This window comes from Platalea leucorodia (assembly GCF_965183815.1).
Source record: "Platalea leucorodia genome assembly, chromosome: 3".
Taxonomy (NCBI): Eukaryota; Metazoa; Chordata; class Aves; order Pelecaniformes; family Threskiornithidae; genus Platalea; species Platalea leucorodia.
This window is the reverse complement of record NC_138825.1, coordinates 73,583,674-73,595,253: the sequence shown is the minus strand read 5'-3', so window position 1 is coordinate 73,595,253 and position 11,580 is coordinate 73,583,674. Positions and strand designations below refer to the sequence as shown.

At 41.0% G+C, this 11,580-nt stretch overlaps 1 protein-coding gene across 4 annotated transcripts; it reads right to left on the bottom strand.

The window, feature by feature from the left end:
• Positions 1 to 1,718: 1,718 nt before the first annotated feature.
• On the bottom strand, positions 1,719 to 11,579 carry ZUP1 (zinc finger containing ubiquitin peptidase 1). Of its 4 annotated transcripts, none has more exons than XM_082306133.1 (9): positions 11,247 to 11,579; positions 9,169 to 9,285; positions 8,150 to 8,259; positions 7,228 to 7,396; positions 5,617 to 5,805; positions 5,130 to 5,298; positions 4,288 to 4,439; positions 3,724 to 3,944; positions 1,719 to 2,516 (listed from the first exon to the last, which is right to left on the bottom strand). In XM_082306133.1, the coding sequence occupies exons 1-9, from the start codon at positions 11,554 to 11,556 to the stop codon at positions 2,469 to 2,471; spliced, it is 1,485 nt and encodes a 494-aa protein (XP_082162259.1). In that variant the 5' UTR covers positions 11,557 to 11,579; the 3' UTR covers positions 1,719 to 2,468. The 4 variants fall into 4 exon arrangements, with proteins under 4 accessions (XP_082162259.1, XP_082162262.1, XP_082162261.1 ...); XM_082306136.1 differs by lacking the exon at positions 11,247 to 11,579 and adding an exon at positions 10,662 to 10,958; XM_082306135.1 differs by lacking the exon at positions 11,247 to 11,579 and adding an exon at positions 9,726 to 10,623.
• Between the last annotated feature and the right edge of the window lies 1 nt (position 11,580).

The window sequence follows — 11,580 nt, the reverse complement described above, 5'->3', positions numbered from 1 at the left end:
TTAAGCAGTTATTTTAGTTAGCATTGAGCCCAAATGCACTCATTCTCTCTCTCAGGGCAAACTTTTGGTAGCAATTCAGGCTATAGTCCTGGCTCTCCTGAAGGTTATTTTAACATTTTGTTACCCCACTGCTTTCTTTCCAGTGGTGCCCAGCTAATGTTTGAAAGTTACCCCATTACCCTGCCCCAGCTGCAATTCCCTGGAAAAGGCTATGTTTGTTACACCATGAATACCTTGGTTGGTCGCATCTTTACATGACATTCCTGGAGTCAAGCTGAAACAAGCGAGACACCAGGAACTTGACCTTAATAAATCTGTAATCAGACTTGTGTTGCTCTAACACTCCCAGAGTGCTTGTTAAAAAAAACAAACAAACAAAAAACAACAAGCAAACCCAAAACCCATCCCAAAACAAAACAAAAACCAAACCCAAACCAACAAAACAAAGACAACAAAATTTACTGGGATCTTGGCATAAGGTCACGCTTACACAGGGAATCAAGCATCTCAGGCAGCTGGTCGCTGCCCGGGTGGTGCCAGGAATGGCCATTCCAAGGGCCCTTGCAGAGGCATCTTCAGCTGGATCAAGCGAGACTCCCACTCTTCTGCTCACTAATTATCTAGCTGCCCCACGGCGACTACATAGGAATCAAATAGCACGTACAAGCCCGTACAAAGAGATATTTCAAATTTGGCGCGTTACAGCATTTCACTGAAACACCAGCTTGGTCCCAATGGCAGTCTGAACACATTAGTGAAGAGCTGGGGCTGAGCTGCAATTCCTCCTTCTTAGGCGTACACATCTGGGTACAGTGTCACACTGGTAAAGAACATCCTCGGTCTGGAATTAGCAGAGCCTTAACCAGGAATAGACTCAGCCCCAGTCACAGGGAAGGTGAGGGAACAGTGCAGAAGAGGGAGCAGCACAGAAGAGACTGAACTGTATCCGTGAGAGGTTAAATGATCGCATGGCTGCAATACTTCATGTGGCATAAGAACGTGTGCCACACGGACCAGGGCTAACGTGGGAGCTGATGGTCCCCCAGTTCCCAGGAACTCTATCCCTAGTCTCAGCCCCTCCAGTGTCCTCAATATTTAACCCTTGCACAGGTTATAGGCCACTTCTGCGTACCTACTGGAATTAAGGCATTTTCATAATTAAAATTTCTACTTCCATGCATGTTTCAGAAAAACTGATTTATAGGTTGTAATATCTTTACATGTTCACACATTTCACTGCTTCCAAAGATTACTAGTTGTTATTGCCAGAGCATATTAAACATGAGAAAAACAGATTAATGGCAAAACTCCTACACCTACACCTAGGCACCAACACGTAAGAGTCTAAATGAAATGGAAGTATCTAAACTCTAGTTACAGTAAATGGATGCCACGGCATGATTCATGGCTTAAACAAAGGCATCTAGTGCTATTTGCAACGCACTGGACCATCCCTCCCAGCCTTCAGCTGCCCTGCTGGAAAGGCATGACTCTTGCATCCAGCCAGAGCAGCATGTCCTTAAGAGACGGCAGGGTGCCTCAAACACCCAAGATATTTGCCTCAGCAAATAGCCCCAGTGTCTTAACTGGCACTCACCCTGCACAATGGAGCCCCTAGTCGACAGCCAGCTCAAATGTCCTTTTGAGATGCCTCTGAAGCCTAAGGGCTACGCTTTATGAAACATACAGAAAAAATAGAAATAAAAAAGGATGAAATAAACACTTTAAAAAAATATTTTTATTTATTCATGGTATAAAAGAAATACTTTCTTCCTATACCCCAATGGATTGTCTTGCATAGCCCCTCGAGCACACGCACCCCACTTTGGACACTGCTATCTTAGACCTCACAGCGAATGCTAACACTGATCCACCTCATAAGCACACATGTGCATGTTTACAAGCGATACATCTAGAGAAGCCAGCTAACTGAAAAGAAGTTCAGTAGTAAACTAATCCTGGTGCAACAGACTGTATCGTGTGAAATCACTGAACTGTCTCTGCACTTTGCAAATAGTTGCAGGAGAATCTGATAAGGCATAATAGATATTTGTTGATCAAATTTGGTAAGAAATAGAGCATTGGCCAGAGTCAGCATAAATATATTCACAGAGGCCCTCCAATAAAGTAGTTCCATATTATCTCTATCCACTGCTTATTCGCAGTTAAACTACGGTGCATAGTTTGCTATGGGATGGTAGGTGTTGCTTTGTAATTTAAGCAACTAAGAAGTCAGCAAATTTTCTAGCAAGACAAGGGCTGTAATACTTCAGAGTTACAGATTCATCAGGAGGGCAGAGGTTTGACTGAAGATCAAAACTACAGGTTTACTCTACTGTTGTGCTTCTCCAGAGCCCCCAAACAGTTTTAGAGACATAGTTTAAGTCTAGAAATTGTTGAGTTAGGGTCACAGTCCGGACGTTTAATGTTTTGCATCCAGCAAATTCCAAAGGAGATAAAGGCATCCTTTAAGGAATCTTCTCTGATGTTAAGACCTGAGAAGCATGGCAGCGAGCCTAAAAAAAGGTGGGGAGAGGGGAAAGAGAATAATTTAGTGAACGAAAATACCACTTTAAAGAGCATTTTCCAAATTAGTAGTTTAATAAGCTTAGTAAGTATAAGGGGTTATATTTCATCTTAATTAAACGGGAGCTTTCAAGACAAAATTCTAAATAATTGTTATTTTTAAATATAAATCAAATCTTTGAAAAGAGGAAAAAACCTAAAACCAAAGCACCCCACACAAATCCCATACAACAGTCTTCCTTTTACTGTGTCCTGAATTGTAAAGCTTTTGCCAGTAGGAGGAAAAGAGGATGGCTGTGTTTCATTGCTATTTCTGACATGTTCAGGGCCAGAAAACACTTTCAATATACAGATGTTAAATACAGTTGAGCAGGTGATACAGTCACCAGTTATTTCATAGTTTAAATAAAAGTCTGTCCCAATGCTTGAACATGCTGAACAGTGCTGATAAGACACCACAGAATTGGAACATGGTTCCTCAGAATCCATTTTTTCGCGTAGGAAAGAGAAAGTTTAAGAAACAAAAATCACATCTGACATTCAGCTGAAAACTTCTGATGTCTTAAAAGTTATAATGCCCAAAGTGAAACGTGGATAGATTTATAAAAATGCCGATAGCTCAAACATATAAGCTGCTCAGAGCTGTGTTTTGAATATATGAAGTTCTAAGCACTTTCAGAAAGCAGAATGCACTAGTTCTAGTGTCCAAGCAGAGGAGACATTGGATGGTTAGGCCTCAGTATCTGTGCGCCTTGTTCTTCAACTATCAAAGGCTGACAGACATCACAAAGCTTTACAAAGTTGCAATAAAAACCCCTGAGCACAATTTTGGTCTATGAATGCTTTGGAAGTACCTTATATGCCCACAATAAGTTACTTAGGAGAAAATATTTTATGAAAAGAAAAAAAAAAGAAGCCTAATTTACACATGCAAATGGCTGCAAGCTTCATAAAAGTCTTAGAAGTTGTCAGTTACATCAAGATGGCATGCATTTACATGCAAAACCTTTTTGGTATTGAGATCCTGTGATTACTCAATTCAGTGAATAAGCAGAAAGTAGCAGAGCAGAAAAAGAAGGAAAGTGAAGAGATGAAAAAAATTCACCATGCAACCATATATGCACATGCATTTGAGTATTGAAGAAGAGATGCAGATTGTCTTCAATTTTCTTAGAAACTATTTTCTGAAATACTTACAGCTTTCTCTTCCAATGAGAGTACCCCATCTACAGCCACTATCTGGTATTGCTTTTCTTTTAAGCTACCCACAAATTTCCGAAGTAGTTTGAGACTAGTGCCATCACTGTTTTGTTTTAGCAGTTTCTGCATTTCTTGGGAAGGACATCCCGGGTCAAACAGTAGCAAACATAAGGTTTTATTCTTCTTCTCTTCTATTCCAACAACAGTACGACTATGACCTAATTTCAAAGTAGATTTTCAGTATTTTAAAAACACACAAATCCCATTTACTTCCTCGTAGCATACCCCTTATTTTCAGATCAAGGAAGACATTACTTGAAATTTAATAAGGTAGTTATAAGTAAAGAGCAGATGTCAAAAAGTTGAGACCCCAGTCACACCCAGCTCTTCCCTCCAATAAAAATACAAACTTTAATGTTGCTCTTACTAAATAAAAAAATAGCAGGAAATAAAGCCATGCCTTCAATTAAATGAAGAAAGAATGTAAAATGCTGCTCTGAATTGCAGCACATATAATGAAAGACAGAGAATGGAAAGAAACCAGCATATTGCGATACTGACCTTGATGTTGCAAGTAGATAGGTGGTTTGGAAGTACACACTACCTTCGCACCACCTTCATTCTCTGTAGAATAGTAACGCAAAACCCACTCAAATAAACGAGGGTGTGTACCCATAGGGCCAGTCGGTTTGTGAAAGTCAATGATTTGACACCTACAGAACATTTAGAATGAAAACAACAATAAAATTTCAAGCAGGTTGTTTGTTAAAAACAACTTTTTCACCTCTCAGTCCCTTCCTCCTGCACCAAGAATGTTTTGTAAACACAGCAATTCCAGGCATCAAGTGGTCATTACCACTTCTGTTTTTTTAAAATACAGGAATAGGGGACACAATTACAAAGCAATGCAATATATACTATTCAAAACTGGAAGATTTATTCTGTAAGAAACACACACTCTACTCTGTTCAGTCTAACAAGAGCTTGTGAAGCTTGCAAAAATTAAAATGTTTGATTTTTTTTTTTTTTTTTTTGTATAAGTGATATACTAGAGAATCCAATTAACAGCTTTCAGAATTATGGAAGCGAATAGCTGAAATTCAGATTCTTCTTGAGAAGAAACTTCTACAGAAATTAAGTTTTTAACCAATGTTTGATTTTATGCATATGTGGCATAATACTTCACCAAGTCTCAATGATCTAAGTAGTTATACAATTTATTTACCTGCCTAAGTAGTTACACACCTTTACGCTGTGCTAAATCAGATCTGTCTATAGGTTGGTTAAATTTAAAGCCACTCAGGTGGCTCTGTCATCACACTATTGGCAATTCTGACCTTTAAAGGTACAGCACTTAAATCAGCACTTAAAAATAACAACAACAACAAAAAAGCAATATTTACTTTATCCTGAGACTGGTTAACAGTGAATAAATTTCACATGCTCCTATCCATGCTTTGGAACCATGTAATCTGTTGTTAAAGTGCGATGCCCCATGAGGATCGAAGCCTTCTCTCCAGGCATCTTCAATCATGGACTGAATCTTTGGTATACTAGGAATTAGTGTAGTATCTGGAACAGAAAAGCTTTTGAATTGTGGTTACAGTTACTGAAATAGCCTATTAATTAAAAGTATTCAGCTCTTTTATAAGAGGTAGTTAATGTCACAAAGATGCACCAAAAAAAACTAAAGCTAAAACTTCAACCACATCATGCCTTGCCAGTATTCACCCCTCTGATTCTTTCCACGTAAGCTGCAGTGGTACAACAAGCATTTAATAGGTGTAATTAACCTAGTAAGCCTTGCTGTGTAAATGAAAAAGTAAAGCATCAGTCAGTAGGTTGTCATCTAAGGCACGTGAAACAAATAGGCAGCGTTTTGTTTAATACCTCTCAAGCAGTCATTATACGAGCTGTTTTGCAACAGCGAGGAAAGGAGCATTTGGAAATTCCTGTAACCGCAACCCCAGCCTCTGTCGCCCAAAGATGACTGGAAGTGATCTACTCCTGTTGAAAGCCATACATGCCTCACATCTTTGTTTTCATTCTGATAGTACTTGCACAATGCTTCAATGACTCCTGAAAGAAGACCAAATATAAAGTTTATCTGTAAAATGAACTACAAAATTTGACAGAAAAAGATTCTTTCCCCAGCTTGGAACCGATACAGGTTAAGACAATTTATTTTAAAACTCCTGAGTGATCCTATGTTACATCTAGAACCCAGTGGACATTGCATCTACTTCATTTCAATGGTCTTTGACGAATTTATGTACTACAAAGCTTTCAGAATTCAAGCTATTTTTTTCACTGCTGCTACACGATGAACATTTCAAATTAGACAGCTTGGACTACATTATAAACTGTGATATGCACAGGAACTATTACAATGAAACGGGAAAAATAATGTCACCAATAAAGCATTTCTATGCCACTGCCACCTCCAGTAAAACACCCCCTTAAAAACATGGAAATACTTATGCATACTATGTCAACCTTTTATTTCGCAGAGAAACTAAGACAAGAAAAGGAATGGCACAGAACCTGAGAATTACTGTAAATATTTTTTAAAAGTCCACTTGCAGGATATTCCAAATCCTCCTTTGTTACATGAAAGAACATGCTTGGGAATGCTCTCTCCAATTTGTATATGTAAATTCTCAAAGGCTCTTTATTGCCATGCTATTGTGAAGACAATCATTCCACAGCCATCACAGATTATTTTCTGATTTCCTCTCTGAAGTCTAAATCATTACCAAGAATGAAAACTTTAAATGTATTATTTCCACTCAATAAATTTTATAGCAGAAATTTTATTTTACCTGTCAAGAACCAAATGAGTATTTTGTAAGCTAGAACCACTAGCAGCAAGCTAAAAGACCTTTGAACTGTGGTCCTAGCAAGAAAAGACAAGGAAGCCTTTTGGAAGAGATATCCATCGGCACTGTATTTTAGTACCAATTACAAAACATTTCCAAGACGATGTATCAAGTAGATGTCTACTCCTCCCAGTCCTCTCTTGGACTTTGTAATCATATGAACACTGTGCTTACCTGGGACCAGCTTGCATGATACTACAACTAACTGAAACACAAGATAAAATGCTACTGTAAATTTTAACAGCTACACTACGTTAGGAACCAATGAATACTAAATAGTAAACAAGCATACACTCAAGGACAACCAACTTGTAGTAAGACATTTGTATCTTTTGATACATATTGTATCTGGGCCCTCAACCACATAACTTGGTTCCAAGGTTCCATAGAAAAAAAGGAAAAAAAAAAAAAAAAGAAAAAAACTCTTCAGGTTAGAATAAAGATTAGAAATATACCAAGCTTTAGGAATAAAATGGTATAGATTGATCTAGAAAATAAGGATTAGAATTAGGATCTAATCAATGTCAAACATCCAATTATATGCTTTGTTAAAGACTTGTTTGGTCACTACAACCTAGGTCTAAAAAGTACAGTCTTAGTTGTATAATTTCAGCATTTTTACCTGAGGTCTTTGTTTTCCCATCATCTATACCAAAAGCCAAACATTCCATCATGTCAGCTTTTCTCTTGTGATATTCAAAAGGCTGCATCCTTCCTCTATCAACTTCCCTTTCCATATTCTTTAGGAATTGCTGCTTGTAGCCTCCAGAATTATCCAAGCCATACTGTCTCTGTTAGGGATGGAATGTGCATGATTTAAATCTCATTTTTTAAATTAATCTTTAGTGATTTCAAGAAGCTGCATGCACAATCAGTAACTTTGAAAAATAGTGAACAGTGACACATAAAAACTTCAGATTTATATTTTAGAGCTGAAGCTTCACTCCTGGACAGGAATGTGGGACTAGGAAAGATACAGTTGGAAGAGCAGGCACATCCCTCTGCTCCCTGCTGGGCAGCCAGCCATCGGCACAGAGGCAGTCAAAGGCCAGGAGGTAGCGAAAGTGGGAAATGAGCTATCAGGGCTGTCAGGTGGGAGGGATAGGGAAGCAGGACCTCGCAGGGGGGTGCTCACTGGAGCAGGAAGAGGACAGCCAGGATGCTCAGGGCCTCAGGCACTCTGCCAGGGAATATGCTCCAGGCTGTGCTGCAAGGCAGAGCACTAGAGCTGGGTGGAGCACAGTACAAGGCGCCAGGTGTGCCAGGCTCCTGGCGAGAGCAGTATGGCACGCGTAGAGAGCACTGGGTCCCACCCTGAGCCAGCACCGCTCAAAGCAGTAAAGCCAAGTAGCTCAAGGCAGGCATGCCCAGCACCTGTGCCAGGATCGGGGTTGCCGAGAGCTTGCGTTTGCCTGCCACCCACTCCTGCGCCGCTACCTCAACTCAGCCTGTCTGACTGCACAGGTCTGACCTGGAGTTCCAAGATACTCAGCTTCCCATGGCAAAACTGTTCAAAATTTTACTATATAGAAATATTACTGTACTTGCAGCTTCTTAAATTCTTCCCTCTCTCGCTTCTCTTCTTCTGATCTCTGCCATTTATCTTCTTCAGTTTGGAGTCGCTGAGCCAGTTCGAGATCTCTCACGTTTCCACCTACCCAGAAATAACATTCCAAAGAAAGAAGACTTGATCAGGAGGTTAACAATGCTCTGATGGATCTGGGCATTAATTTTAGGAGATGCATCCCACACTATTTTGAGCTATTAGCAATGAACATGAAACAGGACCGACTGCATTCAGTCTACCAAGACTCAGACTCCTGACTTGGACAAAGTTTATGCAGAGTCACAGGAGCAATTACTTGGCAAATAATGCATGTACCTCTACTACTAAGAAAACAGCTTTTGTTTACTTTTGTTTCACTTCGTTGTTAGCAAGAAGTCCCAGTTTCTTGAATACCACACACTTATTAGCTTCTAGGATCACTGCCAGCAGTCTCATAACAAAATGACAAAAACAAATTTAGGATCAGAGAACTGGATAGGGAATCTCTAGGATTTTATTAGCCATGCTAATAAATAAAATTAATTTTGATTGCTTTACTTTATCGCTGTGACTGATGAATCAGCACAAGCATTTAGGGAAAAGAATTGAGAAAAACTTTGAAGTTTTCATAAGCTATAGATTTTCAGCTCATCACACTGGAATGTGGCACTCTAAATTACATGTATGTAAACCTCCTATAGAGCTAGGAAAAAAAAAATATAACATGGCTTTCTTTTAAAAATTTTTTGCTTTAAGTTTTAGTTTTGGCTAACATACAGTGCATTGATGTAACAAGCATGCACAGACAAATATTTCTTTTGGCATGTGCAATTAAATAACCACTTGGGCAAGTGACAGGACTTTCTATTAACTATGTTCACTTAATTATGTGTGTGTCCAGTTCTCTTTTTAAATAAGGAAATATTTAGTTTAAATTTTGTCCGAGATTCTATACTGCAACATGCAAATACTTGTAAATGCTTTCAAGTATTATCAAGCCTGTGGTCCTTCATGTACCTTCCGAAAAGCTTTGTTCCTGTAAGTGTAAATCCACATGTTCTTCAAGAATCTGAATGTTTGTACAGGTAAGACTGCACATTGGACATTCGTACAGCTGTTCACCATTTCCTGTGTCTGTGAAAAAGAAATACAGTTTCTTGATTAACGCAATTCCTCGTTTTTGTGAGAATCACACTCCTAATTGATATACAGTCTAAGATAAATGCACATTAATGAATTTTGTGTTGCCATTGAAATTCCCCAGTGAAAGGCAGCAAATTCTAAACAGCTGTTACTCTCTTAACCAATTAAGAATTTATATCTAAATACCTGACAATTTTAAGACATATCTTCCTTCTTTCTACTGATCAAGTTTTGCCCCATTTAACTCATAGATCACAATTTGCTACGATAATACATGTATTAAGAAATGCTTAGTCTGAAAGATCAAACCATTAATGAAAAGATCTGTCCTGCTAACTGAAGAACACTTGCTTATGAAACTTTAGTATTTGTGTGATAACACAGTAGTTGGTGGGCAGAAAGAATAAAGTAAAACGTGCTGTCATTCCTACCTTGTTGGTCTTCCTGCATCTCCTCAAATAAATATTCTTTCTGCAGTTTTACTATTATTATTGAAGAGTACCATATAGAATAGGTAAGGTTCAAAAGGACTTCTGGAGATCATCTGGTCCCTCAAAGCAGGGTCAAATTAAACAGGTTAAGTTACATAGGGCCTTTTCCAGTCAGTTTTCGAATAAGTCCAAGGATAGGCACCCCACAAGCTCCCCAGACAACTTATTCCAGTGTTTGCCCACTCTCACAGTAAAACACCAAAAGTGTTCTTGTGCTTAAATGGCATTTCCCATATGTCAAGTTGTGCCCACTGCCTGTCATCCTGTCACTAGACACCACAGAAAAACCTTCCTAGGTTCACAAACCACAGAATTAGTATGCTATGTTAGCTGTTTCTGGAAAGCATTTGCCCACGCTAAAAGTTCATGACTGGCTGGAGGGAAACTCGATGGTATAATAATCTAAACTCACCAGCAACATTTTGCATAACACTGCAAACATACAGTTTCCTGAAACACACTATGTACATAAAAAACCAAAACACCCTTAATGCAAGTATTTTAAAAATAGAAATTGGCATGCAGGCAATAAGTTATTTATTCAAGCTCTGCATTATTTGCACACATAGAAGTTAAATATTATTCGGTGCTAAGATCTGGATTTTTTTTTCTTTTAAGAAAAACATATTTTTAATCACAGAATATGCAATGTGGTTGATTATACTGCCACATTCTGCATCCTCATCATCATTTGTTTTCCTTGTCAGTATACATAGCTTGTTACACCATAATGCTAGTGTTCTAAGATAATTACCCACTAGCAGAGATGCCATTACTAAGTTTCTGAAATTGGTACCAGCAACTTTGGACCGTTAGTCAAAATAAAATTCTGACCACGCTTAAAATAAAATACAGTATTCAAATAAATTTACTTACTCCAACGTTATCCCCCAAAATATCCTTGTGGTCTCCAAATCAACGTTTACTACTTCAGAATACTTCAGCGCTGGATCTTTCCTAAGTCTCTCCTTCAAACTAAAACCTACCTTTCCCTACTGCGTACTGCAACTGCTCTACAGGGTCCTGCCAAAGACAAGACTTCAAGAGGCAAAGTCAAACCTCTGCGACCAAAGGTAGGTAAATAGGTAAAAACCACGTCCTGTCACGCAAAAGCTTTACGAATTGCTTTCACTGATACGGATGGCGTGGTTTGGGCTTGCAAAACACTGCAGGTTCGTCTGCATTCGTGGTTTTAGTTCTGCTCCGGAACGGATTTTGCAAGTGCCGCCCCCGCCGTCTCGGCTCCCCGTCCCTCCCCAAGGGACTGCCCTCCGCCGCGCGCCAGCTGCACCCGCCCGGATGAAAACTCGGCGGAAGGGGCGCTCCGGCAGCGCCCCCAACACCGGGCCGCCACCCCCGGGCCCTGCGGCCCCGGCCCGGTCCTCCGCTCCCCGCCCGGGCGGCCACGGCCAGCCCCACCCTCCGCGCGGTCCAGGCCCGCCACCCCCCGCCGCCGCTCACCCGCGCCCGGGGCGCCCAGCAGGTGCCCGTGCCGCGCCCTGACGTGCGCCTCCAGCTCCCGCCCCGCCGCCTCCCCGCAGAAGGGGCACTCGGGCAGCCCCACGGCCAGCTCAGGGCGGCGGCCGCCCGGCGGCCCCGGCTCCGGCTCCGGGTGGGCCGCCTCGATGTGCCGGCGAAGCTCCTCGCATCCCGGGGCGGCGGCGCCGCAGAGCGGGCAGCGGGGCTGGCGGCCCGGGTGCGTGCGCCGCAGGTGCCGCCGCACCGCCGCCTCCGAGGAGAGCGCCTGCCCGCAGACCTCGCACACCAGCATGGCGGCAGCGGCGCCTCCCCCGGG